Source organism: Adiantum capillus-veneris, chromosome 22 (assembly GCF_014529385.1).
Source record: "Adiantum capillus-veneris isolate H3 chromosome 22, ASM1452938v2, whole genome shotgun sequence".
Classification (NCBI taxonomy): Eukaryota; Viridiplantae; Streptophyta; class Polypodiopsida; order Polypodiales; family Pteridaceae; genus Adiantum; species Adiantum capillus-veneris.
Genome location: NC_140952.1, coordinates 1,073,630 through 1,090,265, shown reverse-complemented (window position 1 = coordinate 1,090,265; position 16,636 = coordinate 1,073,630). Strand labels below are relative to the sequence as shown.

Sequence of the window (16,636 nt, the reverse complement as noted above, 5' to 3'; positions counted from 1 at the left end):
GTGATGTGCCTGATGATGGGGAGCCTGATGAGCAACCCGAAGTGGAAGAAAACGAGGAGATCCTTGTTCCTGAATAGATTTTGGCACATAAGGATACAAAGAATAAAGGTAAAGTCCGAAGGCGGGTCTTGGTTAAGTTCAAGAACTATCCTGCATTGGATGCGAAGTGGATGGAGAAGGAGGACCTAGCAGATACTCCTTAGATTGTGAAACTTTACCTCGAGGCTTTTAATTTAGCATAGTCTACTCCAAATGGAACCCAGAATTCAGCTTGGCCGGAGATCTGGTGCAGTGGGATGCACAAGAGGGAAGTTACTCCGCTCCTTTATCAACAGATGCCTTGATTTTGATACTAGAGCCACTGATGTCTCTTTGAGCTTTAGGGATACTGAAAGCTGACAATATTCTGCTGTATGACTTTATGAAATGGAATTCTTGATTATGATACTGATTTGTTCTTGACTTCTTTTAAGTGCAGGAACTGATAGATGAAATGATTGCAGCATTTTGGTTTGATCGATCTTGAATAGACATGGTTGCAATAGGGGTTAGTCTATCGGACATCGATGAGGTCTTGATTGGATCTGGATGCGATTGCTAGCTACATTGCCGATAAATCATGGTCTAAGATCCGAATGAATGTTGAAAGTCATGTGATGTCCTGTATGTCTAGTGATGTCCTGTGATGTCGTGTGATGTGACTGTCGATTTGCACATGTGCTAGATGTGTGTTCCTAGTACGTAGGTACTAACAGTCAGTGTCTGCTAAGACGGTTTATGGCCTCTGTCTATTTTGCTGGCGTAATCGAGGACGATTACAATGCTTTCAAGAGGGGGGTTATGTCACAAAGTGATGATGTGTCTGCTCGAGAGCCGAAACCCTAACTGGTGCTGAAAACCCTAATTCTGGAAACCCTAACCCTAAAACCTGCAAACCCTACAATCTGCCAGAAAACCCTAACCCTAAAACTTGCTAGAAATCCTAGCCCTAACCCTAATGACAACAGGATTGAATCCTAGAATTTGCGGAGGCATGCTGATGTGGCATCGTATGGCAAGGCCCGGAAAAAGCGGCGGAGATTGCGCTTGGCTGAAAATTGCGTGGCTACTTTTTGCTTTTTGCTCTACGCAATTTGAGATAGAGAGAGAGAGAATACTTTTGCTTTATTTTTTGAAGCTCAAGAGAGCTTGTGAGAGAAAGAGCCTTTGCTTTATTTTTCAGGCTTTTGATTTTAAGCTTTTGGGGCTCTGCTTTTGGCATCCTTTGTAAAATAAACATGTGGATTGGGCTCCCACTCTGCAGAGCATGTGGACGCAGAGTCTGAGAGTGAGACCCGATCCACTCTTGTACCTTGAACACTGATTAATACAAAAAGAAATACCGAAAGGGGTGCCAGTCTTTGGGCCCAATATCTCTAGGCACGGAACTCCGCCGGGCCAGTGAAAATCTATTGTGAACTGTGAACTGTTTTGAAGTGGTTATTTGGTGCTGTCGTGATTGATTCTTGACTTGGAGTGTCCAAGTCTGTTACACAACTAGGCAACCAATCGGGAGATTTTTAAGCGGGAAGCCCAAAGCGGGAAATTGCTTGTAAATGTACCAAGTGGCACACTGTGGTGCACGTTTCTCTTGCAGCAAGAAGGGGTGCTCGATTTCTAGCTGGGGGAGCTCATTTGCAAGTTTTGTCACAGGTCAAGAGCTATTGACTGCAAGCTAAGTCATGTCCTGCACACCTTACACTGCTCTCTCTCTCTCTCTCCCCTACGTGTAGTAATGTGATGCCCCTCAAGAGGGCTCTTCATTTGACTCATGTACAGGTGTGTGGCATCTAGCTGGATACAGGTAAAGAATTCCCAGGATTCTTCTTTGTAATTACCCTCTTAAAGATTAAAGAAATATCGAAAGAGGCACCAATTTTATAGCCTACAGGTTGTCGGCGTTTGCTTGGAGCATTCTAGCTTCTGAACCGCGTGTGCTTTCTAAGTGTTAAACCCCGTCGTAGGTTACCTTTGCAAAGTTCTCTCTGTGTGTGAAAATCTAAAATAAAGAAGTTTGGTGAAAGCCAAAGTCTACCGCCCTATGGGCCGGTTCAACCAAGGGCTTCCGAGACAGTGAATCTGCCACTAAGTTCTTCTGTCCGTAATCATGGACAATCTAGAATTGTGATAGGATGTTAGCCCATCGCATTTGCTTTTCCGAAAGCTGCTTTCGTGAGAAGTAGCGTAAACTTTGATTATCCGTAAAGACATTGAAATCAGCTCCAAGTAAAATAGACTATAGTGTCGTCACTGTGTAAGAGATGGATAACTGCCAATAGCTCTTTTTCATAAATTTGTGCTACCAACTCTGGACGTGAAAACATCCCGCTCTCGTATGCAATGACATGGCCTTCTTCCATCAAAATTGCTTCCAGACTACGACCACAAGCATCACAATAAACTTCAAATGGCTTTTACAAATCTGGCAAAGCCAACACTGGTCCGATAGTCAATTTCTCTTTGGGGGTCTGAAAAGTGGTAACCTCCGTCAATCCCCACATGAATGGGACTTCTTTTTGAGTAAGTAAATGCAGAGGACAAGCTATCTATGCAAACTTTCTAATGAATTGCGGATAGTAAGAGCACAAGCCCAAAAAGCTTCGAACTTCATGAACATTCTTTAGGCTAGGCCAATCACGAATAGTCTCAATTTTGGCCGGGTTCATTTGCACTGCTTGTGCTGAGACAATATGCCCCAAGAAATGTAAATTCACTCTTTTTTGCATTGATAACCAATCTATGCTTCCGTAATGCTTGAAAGACCTGTAACAGATGATGTCTGTGTTGTGCTTCATTCTTGGAGAAAATTATAAGGTCGTCAAAGAAAGTGCCCACAAAAGATTGATACTCTCGAAAAATCCTATCCATCATTTGATTAAATGTTGTTGGAGCATTCGTAAGTCCAAAAGGCATAACCAAATATTCGTATAAACAAAAGGTTGTCCGAAAAGCTGTCTTGTAGACATCCCTCGGGGCAATTCGGATATGATGATATCCACTCTTTAGATCAATTCTGCTAAAACAAGAGGATCCTTGTAGTCTGTCGAGAAGGTGATTTTGTTAAGAGCTCTATAGTCAATGCACATTCTCCAAGATCCGTTTTTCTTAGTACTAGCAATACCGGAGAACAGAAAGGTGACGTGCTAGGTTGGATGAGACCCTTTTCTAGAAGTTCTTTTGCTTGGTTCATTATTTCTTCATTCTGTGCTCGGCTAACTCGATAAGGTGGCAGGTTCGGTGGTGTGCTTCCCGGAATAAAATCAATAGTATGGTCCTCAGGACGAGTTGGAGGTAACTCGCCTGGTAGGCCTTCTGAGAAACAATTAGCCAATGTGTGCATAAATTCTTGTCGTTCCTTTTCCAATTCAGACATATTGGTTCGTTGTTCATCATTGAGCTCTTTCAAGAAGATCGAGTAAACAAAAAGACTGGATTTTATTCACATTCTTCAAAGTAGGTTTCCTTGCCCGATAATCAACCAGGTCGTTGTTCTTGTGGTACGAAGGGATTCCTAGGAGGACGCCACACCCTTCCAAAGGCACGATATAAAAGTCCTCGTGCCCTAAATACTCCCGACAATGCAAACGAAGTCTGCCAATGACAGGTGTAATGGAAACATCCCGTCTGGGTGCCGCTAGAACTGCCTCCTCCTGTGGCCCCATTTTGCCGGGCGTAATTCCAAGTTGAGCCGCCAATTCAAGAGAAATGAAGTTGGCCTTGGCTCCTCCGTCGAAGAAGATGAGGGCTTCTTGATCTCGTACTTTGCCCCATGCACGGCAAAGGCAAAGTTCTTTGTCCAATGGTACGTTTTTCAATCCATAAACTGGCCACCCTGGCATGGGCTTCCAATGGAGTTTAAGGCAATTGTTAGAAATGTCTAAAAAAAAAACCCACTGCGTATATAAAGCAATAATTCTTGATGTAAGAAATCAGTTTAATTTTTTTTTTTTGTTGCAGCTACTAAAATGGAAATCCTCCATGCATATAATGTGAAGCATTGTCCAAAGCAAGCTCTGCCAACACTCGATGTCTTCTACTTCATCTACGATCTCGGGTTGGTCTTCTTCAAGAATCTCCTTTGGGAGATCTCCTTGAAACAACTTCAACGAGAAAACATAGAAACGTTGTGCATTGACCATGAGCTAGGCAATCACTTCCGAGAAAAAGATGCTTATGCATCTGAGCTCACCCCGGACGATGGTGAAGAAAGGCCCAGGCGCCAGAGTCGAAGGAACGCCTCTCTAAGCTCTCGCATGAGATCGTAGCTGCCCTGAAGTCTCTCAAACTGTCCCCTGAGAGTGAATCAATCAACTGTGACAATTCACAACGGAAATGCCCATGCTTGGTGCTCATACTTTCATGTGCTCTTTCTACAAGTGTGTCATGCCAAGGAGGGATCACATAAATACGCTGACAAAAATACAGGAAACGATCACGAATGAAACACTCGAACAATGCGTGCTGACGAATCATTCGAACACATAGTACTCCTTGTAAGGGTTCTTTGGACCTAGTCCGAGAGCCAAGATCGGTTCTTCCTGAAGGGGTTCTTTGGACCTCGACTCGAAAGCCAAGATCAGTTCTTCGTGACTGATCGAATCTGCAATGAGGGTAGCTTCACTAAAGAAAGCATCAACTAACACATCATCCTTGTGAACAATCACATCATCTTCATGCAACTCATCATGCTTGTGAGAAATCACATCTTGATCATGCCAATCATCATGCTCGTGAGAAATCACATCTTGATCATCATGCAAATCATCATGCTTGTGAGAAATCACATCTTGATCATCATGCAAATTATCATGCTTGTCATTCAAATCATCATGCAAATCTCGTGTATCATGCTTTGGAGAAGAAGAGACTGAGAGAGTCTCCTTTTCCCGAATCTCTTGCATTTGTGCCTGTACTTGAGAAATGAGTCGCAACAACTTTTGCATGTGTCGTGCTTGCTCATGCTCACGCTCTATGGCTGCCTTTCTTTCTGCTTTTCTTTCTGCGTGTTTGCGATCCATTTCTGCCATTCTTTCTACTCTTCTTGCTTCGCGTTCTAGCTTCCTGTCCATAAACATCTGCTCCAACTCCTCCATAGGAGTTAGTGCAATCCTTGGCGTAGATGGGGAAGGGTCGGAAAAACCTCCTGGTGGGGAAAATTCTTCTTCGCCTCCCTCATGCTCATCACCTCCAAGCGAAGTATCCATTCCGCTTCGAGTGATGACCACTTCTGAAGTCGTGGGTTCTTGTGGTCTTGGGTTCTTAAGTTCACGAGGAACTTGGGTTCTTTGGGGTCTTGGTTCTTGGGGTTCTTGAGTTCTTGAGTTCTTGAGGTGAGTTCTTGAGTTCTTGAGGTTCTTGCGGGTCTTGAGGTTCTTGAGGTTCTTCTTTAGCTTGCAATCTGTGTTAGAGAAGGATCTTCTCTTCACCCGAGTTCTGCCCTTTTCCGCGGGCGCACCCCTTGGCGGCCTTGCGCTCACACCAAAGTTGCTTTTTCCCACCTCACGTCGATTGGCTGGCGGCTAAGTGCACGGTCCGCTCTCAATGAGTGAAAAGAGGCACAAGGGGAGGCTGGACAAGCCCTTCTTTCTTGGGTTTCCTGTCACTCTTCAAAAACACGATTAGGAATCGACACGCCTAAGAGAACTTGGGTTACGTGCGACCGCAGAAAGCAAAAAAAAATTATTGTGGTTCTTTCCTTGAGTGATACAGAACACTGCCAAAGCTCTGATACCAATGTAAGGTGCAGCGGAATGAATGTTTGAACTTTGCTCAAATTTAGTGCTCCAAACTGTGCTCAAGGTTCCTTTTTGTTCTTATGGAAGGGAGAGCCTTCCGTGGCTTTAGTGAGAGAGTGCAATGGACACAAACAAAGTGAATGAAGAGTGTGCGTGAAAGTGCATGAGACTGAGAGATAGAGAGAGAAGAGAATACGACAACAGAGACGTTGTAAAACCCTCCTCCGAAGGCCCCACTCTATGGCGAGAGCGGTCTACTTATGATTGCACAAATCTCTACAATGCTTGGACTTGCCGACGATGTCGACGATGATGAGGACGACGACGAGGCGGGCTGAAATCTGAAAATGCTAAGGGCTGAAATCTGCAAATCTTTATCTGCTGAATTCTGACTCTATGTCGGTGACGATGTCGATGGCGACGATGCGACGATGACGCGCTGAAAACGCAGATGCTGAAATCTGCGTTTTCCGGGCTGAAACTGCAAACTTCAATGGATCCCACCGTGCGGCGAGGATCTGTTGCGGGAAGGTGAGATCTGCGAGGTTCGGGACTCGTTCTGCTGTGTCTAAAGGCTGAAAACTGAAAACGCTGGTCCTATGGCTGATTCTGTCGCGATGATTTGCAAAAACGCTGGTGGCTTTAGGTTGATGCAAAAACGCTAGGCTGAAAATGTTCCTGCGGAGGTGAATTTGCTAACGCTGGGGTTTCTGTGTTAAGTATGGAGCCTGATTTACCCTTGTAATTTTCTGTGGTAAAAGCGCACATTTGTAAGGCCCCCATTATGAGGAGAAGCCATCGTGCGTGAAGGAAAATCACTCACCGGAAACCAAAATTTTCACGGACAAGAATCAGGGGCAACTTTAAAGGCCTCGGGGGCGGAGGCCCCCGAGACTTTTTTTTGCCGGAATATTCTTTTTCGCCGGAATATTATGGCCGGACGGTGGCCGGAAAGTGGTCGGAAAACAACCGGTCGGTTGGCCGGTGGCCGGTAGTCAATGGCCGATGGCCGGTGGTCGGAAGTCAATGGCCGGTGGCCGGAAGTCAATGGCCGGTGGCCGGTGGCCGGTGGCCGGTGGCCGGTGGCCGGTGGCCGAATTCAAAAGCGGACTTATCTTCTCAAGGGCGGCCACACATGGGCGAATTGGAGGGTCCGATTTGGACTTATTCGCACAAGGGCGGCCACATGGCTGTCTCTCATAAGAGAGGGCAGCCCTTTTCGCCTATAAAAGGAGGCCATTTCTACACACATTTCATAGTGTGAAGTTGATGCAACAAGGTGAGTGTGAGGTGGTGAGAGTGAAGCAAGGCGGGAGCTCCATTAAGGGTATAATCCCTTTGTAAACTACTTCTTGTTTTGAAGTACTAAAGCCATTGAGTGGCTGCTTTCCCGTGGACGTAGCCCACATTGGGTGAACCACGTATATCGTGTGTACTTTCTCTCTCTCTCTACTCTATAATCTCGTGTATATAAATCTGTCTCTCTCCATTAAGTAATCTACTCAATTATCTATTTAGCTACGTCTTATTTCCTAACAACTGGTATCAGAGCAAGGTTTGCTCGTAGCTAAATTATCTCAAGGAAAGGATTCCTTGAATTGAGTGGGAGTTATGGCGGAGGAAGGGAAGCTCAAGATTGAGAAGTTCAACGGCAAAAACTACCAACATTGGAAGATGCAGATTGAAGACTATCTCTACCAGAAGGACCTCTATTTGCGACTAGGCGGTCTTGCGAAGAAGCCCGCAACAATGGCAGATGAAGCATGGATTGTCCTTGATCGAAAGGCACTGGGAACAATCCGGTTAAGCTTGGCGTCAACGGTGGCCTTCAATGTTTCGGAGATGAAGACCACGGAGGACTTGATGAAGTCACTTGACGACTTCTACGAGAAACCATCGGCATCCAATAAGGTATTTCTTATGAAGCGCTTGTTCAATCTAAAGATGGCAGACAATGGTTCAGTTGCAGAACACCTAAATGACTTTAACACAAACATAAGTCAACTTCGATCAGTGAAAATCAATTTCGATGATGAAGTGCGAGCTGTCCTTATACTATCATCTCTACCGGATAGTTGGGACAGCCTTGTGATGGCTGTAAGTAATTCTATCTCTGGCACAAATACTCTTAAGTTTGATGATGTTGTGGGTGTTCTCCTAAGCGAGGAAATGCGAAGGAGAAGCACAGGAGAATCATCAAGTGCTGCACTATCAGTGGAAACAAGAGGAAGGCCTAAGGAGAGGTTCAAAAACCAAAAGGGTCGTGATCGCTCAAGACGGAGCAAGTCACGAACAAAGTCAGTTCTTGAATGTTGGAACTGCGGCAAGAAGGGCCACGTCAAGAAGGATTGCTGGTCCAAGAAGAAGAAGGAGACGGAGTCTCAAGACAACAAGCCAACATCGGAGGCCAATGTGGCAGGTAAAGTAGAGCAAGATGCTCTAATTCTCTCATTAGACAATGTGTCTAATTCCTGGATAGTAGATTTCGGGGCTTCATTCCATGCGACACCACACAAGCAACATTTCCAAGACTACACCAAAGGTAATTTTGGGTATGTATACTTGGGAGATGATGAAGCTTGTGAGATTGTCGGCAAAGGTACAGTTTCTGTCAAAACTGCTAATGGAAATGAATGGAAGCTTAAAGATGTTAGGCATGTTCCTTCTCTTCGCAAAAATTTGATCTCTACAGGACAATTGGACGATGAAGGTCACAACATTGCATTCGGAAACAAACGGTGGAAAATCTCAAAGGGATCTTTGGTAGTTGCCAAGGGTGAAAAAGTCGGTACACTTTACTTGTGTACTGTTAGCACACAACCTTCAGCTTGTGCAGCAACTACAGAAGTTGACAGTGCGGTGTGGCACTACCGACTTGGGCATATGAGTGCCAAAGGAATGCAAATCCTTCAAACAAAGAAGCTTCTACCAGGTTTGAAAGAAGTGGACTTAGAGTTCTGTGAAGATTGTGTTTATGGTAAACAAAAGAGGGTAAAATTTCAAAAATCAGGAAATGAAAGAAAAAATAAAAAAACTTGAGTTGGTTCATTCTGATGTTTGGGGTCCTGCAAGTACACCATCACTTGGTGGCTCATTGTACTATGTAACATTCATAGACGATGCGACTAGAAAAACATGGGTTTATATCATGAAGAATAAATCCGATGTATTTTCCATATTTCAAAGGTGGAAAGCCTTTGTGGAGAATGAAACAGGTACCAAGGTTAAATGCCTTAGATCCGACAATGGAGGCGAATATTGCAGCCAAGCTTTTGAAAGCTTTTGTGCTAGCAATGGCATTCGGAGGCAAAGGACAACCCCAAGGACACCTCAACAAAATGGGATTTCAGAAAGGATGAATAGGACAATCATGGAACGAGCACGAAGCATGCGGCTATATGCAGGCCTATCGCTTGAGCTTTGGGCAGAAGCTGTAAGTACGTCTGTGTACTTAATCAATCGGTCACCCTCAACGGCTTTGGATGGAGGAGTTCCAGAAGAGGCATGGACAGGTAAACCGGTGAATTATGCATTTCTCAAAGTGTTTGGGTGTGAGGCTTTCATGCACATAGATAGAAGCCTAAGATCAAAGCTAGATGCAAAGTCCAAAAAGTGTTTCTTCATTGGCTATGGAGAAGGAGACTTTGGGTATCGCCTATGGAATCCTGAAGATGGTAAAATCTTAAGGAGTAGGGATGTAATTTTTAACGAACAAAATATGTACAAAGATTACTTGAAAAGAAAACAAACAAAAGAAACAGGTGATGAGTACATGGAGCTTGAGGACGGTGAAAACTCAAGGACTGCAAACGGTGACAATGTGCAACAATGTCAACCAAATGAGGAGCCTCAACCTATTCCCCGAAGATCTACAAGAGCAAGTAGACCTCCAGAAAGGTTTGTTCCTTCCTTCAACCATCTCTTGATCTCAGATTCTGGAGAGCCGGAATCATACGAAGAAGCTATGCAACATAAATCCAAAGAAGGATGGACGAAGAGCATGCAAGTGGAGATGAACTCACTACATCGCAACCAAACATGGGAGTTGGTTGAGTTGCCTAAAGGTAAGCGGGCACTTCAAAACAAATGGGTGTACAAGCTAAAGGAAGAAGAAGGTGGGAAGAAAAGGTACAAGTCTAGGCTTGTGGTAAAAGGTTTTTCTCAAAAGAAAGGTATTGACTTCAATGAAATATTTTCTCCTGTTGTAAAAATGAACTCAATTAGGCTTGTCTTAAGCCTTGTGGCTGCTCATGATCTAAATCTCGAGCAAATGGATGTAAATACGGCATTCCCTCACGGTGACTTAGAGGAGGAAATCTATATGCTTCAACCAAAGGGGTATGAAGTAAAAGGTAAGGAGAAAATGGTTTGCAAATTAAAGAAGAGCTTGTATGGTTTAAAGCAAGCATCAAGACAATGGTACTTGAAGTTTGATCGATGGATGTTGAATCATGGATTCACAAGATGCAACTCCGATCACTGCGTCTACACGAAGAATTTGGGAGATGGGAAATTCATCATCCTAATGTTGTATGTTGATGACATGTTGATTGCAAGTGCTAACATGCAGGACATCAAAGACCTAAAAGAGGAGCTGTCTAAATCTTTTTCAATGAAAGATTTAGGTGCTGCAAAGAGGATACTTGGTATGAAAATATCAAGGGACAGGACGAAGAAGACAATAAAGCTATCTTAAGAAGATTACATCAAGAAAGTACTAGAAAGGTTTGCAATGCAAAATGCAAAACCAGTTTCTACACCTTTGGCTGATCATTTTAAACTGACGAAGGATATGTGTCCAAAGACACAAGAGGAGATAGCCTATATGTCTAAAGTTCCATATGCTGCAGCGGTAGGTTCTCTAATGTATGCTATGGTCTGGACAAGGCCAGACATTGCACATGCAGTGGGAGTTGTGAGTAGGTTCATGGACAACCCAGGTAAAGAGCATTGGCAAGCTGTGAAGTGGATACTTAGGTATCTAAAAGGGACAACAACAAATGCTTTGTATTTTGGAGGAATTGATATTTTTCTAGAAGGGTATGCTGATGCAGATATGGCAGGTGACAAAGATACTCGAAGGAGCACTACTGGCTATGTGTTCACGGTTGGAGGCACAGCAGTAAGCTGGGCTTCAAAGCTGCAGAAAGTGGTTTCACTTTCTACCACGGAAGCAGAGTATGTAGCAATGACGGAGGCAAGCAAAGAAATTCTGTGGCTTCACAGATTCTTAGAAGAGCTTGGATTCAAACAAAACAATTGTGTCTTGTACAGTGATAGCCAAAGCGCTATCCATCTTGCGAAGAACTCAGCCTTTCATTCAAGGACAAAGCACATTGAGGTGAGATATCACTTCATACGCACTCTTTTGGAAGAGGGACAACTAAAGCTAGGAAAGGTGCATACAAGTGAAAATCCTGCAGACATGTTTACAAAGGTGGTCAACAAGGAGAAGTTGAGTTTTTGCTCATCTTCAATCGGTATTCAAGGATAAGAAGCCAGAATGGAAAGCAGTCACAGGTTTGGTTTGGAGATCAGTCTCCAAGTGGGAGATTGTTAAGTATGGAGCCTGATTTACCCTTGTAATTTTCTGTGGTAAAAGCGCACATTTGTAAGGCCCCCATTATGAGGAGAAGCCATCGTGCGTGAAGGAAAATCACTCACCGGAAACCAAAATTTTCACGGACAAGAATCAGGGGCAACTTTAAAGGCCTCGGGGGCGGAGGCCCTCGAGACTTTTTTTTTTCGCCGGAATATTATGGCCGGACGGTGGCCGGAAAGTGGTCGGAAAACAACCGGTCGGTTGGCCGGTGGCCGGTAGTCAATGGCCGATGGCTGGTGGTCGGAAGTCAATGGCCGGTGGCCGGTGGCCGAATTCAAAAGCGGACTTATCTTCTCAAGGGCGGCCACACATGGGCGAATTGGAGGGTCCGATTTGGACTTATTCGCACAAGGGCGGCCACATGGCTGTCTCTCATAAGAGAGGGCAACCCTTTTCGCCTATAAAAGGAGGCCATTTCTACACACATTTCATAGTGTGAAGTTGATGCAACAAGGTGAGTGTGAGGTGGTGAGAGTGAAGCAAGGCGGGAGCTCCATTAAGGGTATAATCCCTTTGTAAACTACTTCTTGTTTTGAAGTACTAAAGCCATTGAGTGGCTGCTTTCCCGTGGACGTAGCCCACATTGGGTGAACCACGTATATCGTGTGTACTCTCTCTCTCTCTCTACTCTATAATCTCGTGTATATAAATCTGTCTCTCTCCATTAAGTAATCTACTCAATTATCTATTTAGCTACGTCTTATTTCCTAACATTCTGCTTCTTGCTATTGCCAAGAATCTGCAAGATAAAAAATGCTAGGTGTTGTAGTCTCTTGCAAAACGCTAGGCCTCTGTGGAGTTCTGCTGAGAAGTTGCCTGTTGAGCAAGGTGCTCCTGCTGCCTCTTCTGCTAGAAAGTGCTAGCGCTAGGTTTGCTTATATACAAACTTAGCAAAATTGCCCTACCTACTTTTCAACAAAAGTCACTTAATAAAGAAGTGAAAATGTCAAAAATAGGGAAAATAGGTTTAATGCACTTGAAAATTCCCTTGATGGATTCTGATGGGAATGCTGATGATCATGCTGTGTGCAACCGGAGGATATGCATCTAATCTAAGTGTCTGGACATGCCGGTGTGCGAACAAACTCACAAAGTGCCAGATCACTTCCTATTCTAAGTTGACTTGATGGAACTGAACCTTGGTCATGCTTGCCCACGGACACATAGGGTTGGATGTGTCACATGACCTGGTCTCTCATATTGTTTCCCACGGTGAGCAGCCCGGTGCTGACCCAACTCACCTCGCAAACCCTTTATCCCTCGACACCGTTGCTCCCGCACATCTTCCTACCTCCTATGCCAGAGACTCCTTGACTTGGATTTGTTGCCGATTCCTCGCCTTTGCAGGTTTCTCTCCTTGTGGTTAGAGTGTTCCTCGTGAGGGTGGTCCCTATATCATACTCATCTTTGCCTATTCTCCGGTTGCTACAGTGGGTTTCTCTATCTCAATAGTGATCATCATTGATGAGCTATTTGACACTTGTTTTTGGTGTATCCTTCTGTAATTCTTTGGCAACTTGTTACAAGTGCTAAAAAGCACCAAAGCCAACTACATTAATAAAACTTGTCGCCCATAAACTTAGCAGCGTAGAAAAAGTGACAAGTCAGCAGCCCGTACGTGCCACATCATCACCTGTCCGTACACGTGTGCAGTTTGCGACGCAAATCTGGGTGCTTGCACTAGATTGTGGTCCTTGAGTCCAGTTCTAGCTTGGCTCTGCTCTCTCTCTCTCTCTTCCGGTTCGGTACCAGCATGCCACGCCATCACTTTGTGAAATAACAGTCTTGATAGGCAGTGGTCATCTTTTAAAGGACTTGAATCACAGTAAAGCAGAACACCAGAGCTTGAAAGATGACTTCATGAACACAATGTGCTTGCATGGAAGAGTGTAGTTCCCCTCTATCATAGTAATGGCGCGAGATTTGTGGTATTAAATTTCTGTTTTTGGTCAAAAACCAGAACTTGATGCATAATTGCAGACATCACATGCACCCGCACGCACATGTCACGTGCACATCTAACCCTATGTGTACGTGGACAAGCTACTTCATGACATGGGTTCAGTTCAGGTAGATTAGGAAGTGATCTGGCACTTTTGTGAGTCTGTTCGCAGGCCGTGCATGTCCAGACAATTAGATTAGATGCATATCCTGTGGTTGCACACATCATGATCATCAGCATTACCATTAGAAACCATTAGGAGCATTTTCCAGTGCATAAAACCTATTTTCCCTATTTTAGCCATTTTTCACTTATTATTTTTAAGTGACTTTTGTTGGGAACTAGGTAGGGCAATTTTAGAAAGCAAGTACATAAAGAAACCTAGCGCTAGCACTTTCTGGCAAAAGAGGCAATAGGAACATCTGTTCAACAGGCACCTTCTTAGCAAGACTCACCCCCATCAGCAAACCTAACGTTTTTGCTTTGGCAAGGCCTAGCATTTTTCACCCAAATCAGCCCTGGCGATTTGGATTGCAGATCAGCCCCGGCAACAACAAGATAGCATGACTCCCTAGCATTTTTGGCATCAAGACCACAGATCAGCCATAGCGTTAGCAGATTTCTCACCAGAACAAGAATCAGCCCTAGCGTTCTTGCAGTTGCAGAACCTCTCAGCGTTTTGCAGATTCTTTGCGAGAAGACCTCAAGAAGGACCAGCGTTTTCAGTTTTCAGCAGTCAGACTCTGCAGTAGAACCCCCGAATCTCGCAGATCTGACCTTCCCGCAGAAGATCCTCGCCGCACGGTCAGATCCAGAGTAGTTTGCAGATTCAGCCCGGAAAACGCAGATTTCAGCATCTGCATTTTCAGCACGTTGTCGTTGCATCGTCGTCATCGACATGGTCACCGATATAGAGTCAGAATTCAGCAGATAAAGATTTGCAGATTTCAGCCCGTCTCGTCGTCGTCCTCATCGTCGTCGACATCGTCGGCAAGTCCAAGCATTGTAAAGATTTGTGCAATCATAAGTAGACCGCTCTCGCCATAGAGAGTGGGGCCTTCGGAGGAGGGTTTGACAACATTTTGGTGTCGTATTCTTCTCTCTATCTCTCAGTCTCATGCACCTTCATTCACAGTGCTTATCCACTTTGTCTGTGTCCATTGCACTCTCTCACTAAAGGAAGGGAAGGCTCTTCCTTTTGTAAGTAAAAGGAACCCTTGAGCACAGCTCGGAGCACTCATCTTGAGCCAAGTTCAACATTCACTTCCGCTGCACCTTACAGCAGAGGCACACACACATGCATAGAGCAATGGTAGTAGTAGATGGTGTTCTGCCTCCTCCATGCAAGCTGTTTTGACACCCTGAGATACAGAAAGCAAAGGCTGTGGTAATTGGGTGCTCATTCATGATCAACCCACCTGTGTTCACGTTACGATTGGCTCTGTCATGCCTCGGATCGTCTATATTTCTCTTGTCCATCTCTCCTTTCGCCTTGCTGTGTCTGACTAACTGTTATATTTCATCTTAAGGCCATGCTCTTACAATCTAACTGAAACGCTCACATGGAGCGAGATGGAATGAAGGAGATATCATCAGGCGCATTTTCAAAAGCCTCATATGAAGGGTTGTCTGTTTGAAATGTATGGTTACACCTGTGAGAACACCTTGCTTATTAGGCCCGCCATGGCATGGCGATATGGCTGCTGTTTTGGCTTTAGACATCATTGTCATAACCTTGCTCTTACTAGTGTTCTTGACCATCTATGCTGGCTACTAAAAGGAGTATGCTATGTGCTATTTGTTGATGTCCTTCCTCAGCTCAAGCATGAAAGTACATATTCATGTCCATCTTAGTCAGTTCGTTGGTTTCATAGAGTACATTCTAATCAGGAATTAATTCTATACAAACCTGCATCTACTCTTGGGCAATTGCCAATGCATTGATGACATGATTTTATTCTTCCTGTTTGGACAAGCTGTGAAGTCAAGGTCACATGTTGTCAAGTTTTGTATTGGTTATCTTTTGCCTATTCTAGGTCCGTACGTAGTCTTTAGTATTTTATGTATATTAGGATTTAAGAATTTTCTCTTTTGTCTTTTGTTTGTATTGTTGCATGGAGTCTCATTTATAGGATTGTAGTCTTTGTGCTGTCTTATCCTTGTTGTGATTGTCTCTGAAGTTGAGCACTTGTTTTAAAGTTTCAGAAGCTTCTCTCATTTACTTTGCCTAAGCCTTTTCTAAAGAGCACTTTACAAGTAAAAGATGTTTGTTTCCATCTATTTTCTGTTAAGAAACAAATAAACTACTCAGTGATTTATTTTGCCTTCTTTATCATTTTCTTTGTACCTTGCTTTTGTTTTTTTTTGGAATTGTTGTAGCCCCTGCTGAAAAGTATAAGTTTAGACTTTTCTGACCTACTTAAGGTATATAAAAGTCTACTCTCCTTCTCCCTAGCTTCAGACAAGTTGTCAATGCTTTTTGTCTATCTTCTCAACTGCAATTTTGAGGCTCATCTACTTTGTTTTACTTGCAGGCCAAAGCTTCAGCCTTTGGCTGACTTTCTAACAAGCATTGGCAGAGCGATTGAGAAGCGAAAAGGTGTCAGTTCTGATGATGTTTTAGGACTTGTGAGAAGGTTGATTCGCATGCTTGTTGAGCTGAGTGAGTACGACAGAGCTCGCGCACTGTCAAAAACCTTCCAGCTGAAGGAGGCCCTTTAGCTGGCATCAGGGAGTGAAGGTTTGCACAGGACATGTAGCAAACTACTTTTCCTGATTGTGGCACATGATTTTATGTGTTTTGTGCTTTGTCCTGACAGCAGTAACACAGGCTTAGGTTGAGGTGACCAGTTTTGCTGGACTCCGGTGATTGATGCTATTCACAAATCCGGGGCATTTCCTGTACACTTGCATGTATTACATCGTTATTGTGTAGGATATAAACTTGGAGCAAGCTAGCAGCAATGAACAATTTAGTGCGTTGCTGGGTAAGTGGTGGGCCAATTAAACAATGTGACCATCAGAAGTTCTATGGCATCAGTTATTGTATAAAGCACCATACTCTTGATCAGTTTTTAGTCACTTAGTCAAGAGTCAATGTTGGTTGTCTTCATTTCTTTGGGATACATGTCAGTTTGCGTGCTCATTTTTTCTGTAGTTGTGTGAACTTGTACATAATTCAATGCCGAACACTTGTACCGTGTGGTAGGTTTATGCCAGGCTGCAAGAATGCTCATGTCGGGTGATTGTAGGATGCTATGTCGACAGTGTTTGCACCTCAAGCTTGAATTTTAGGGCGTGTTGAGTCTCAATTTCTAT

At 44.0% G+C, this 16,636-nt stretch overlaps 1 protein-coding gene across 2 annotated transcripts in view; it reads left to right on the top strand.

The window, feature by feature from the left end:
* LOC147428833 (GC-rich sequence DNA-binding factor-like protein) overlaps positions 1 to 16,415 on the top strand; it is a 65,234-nt gene extending 48,819 nt beyond the window's left edge. The window contains exon 6 of one of the 2 annotated variants that reach the window (XM_086495391.1): positions 15,853 to 16,415. In XM_086495391.1, coding sequence (XP_086351517.1) covers positions 15,853 to 16,039 — 187 coding nt within the window. In that variant the 3' untranslated portion in view covers positions 16,040 to 16,415. The remainder of the gene's footprint in view (positions 1 to 15,852) is intronic. The other variant, XM_086495393.1, reaches the window with a different exon arrangement.
* Positions 16,416 to 16,636: the final 221 nt, after the last annotated feature.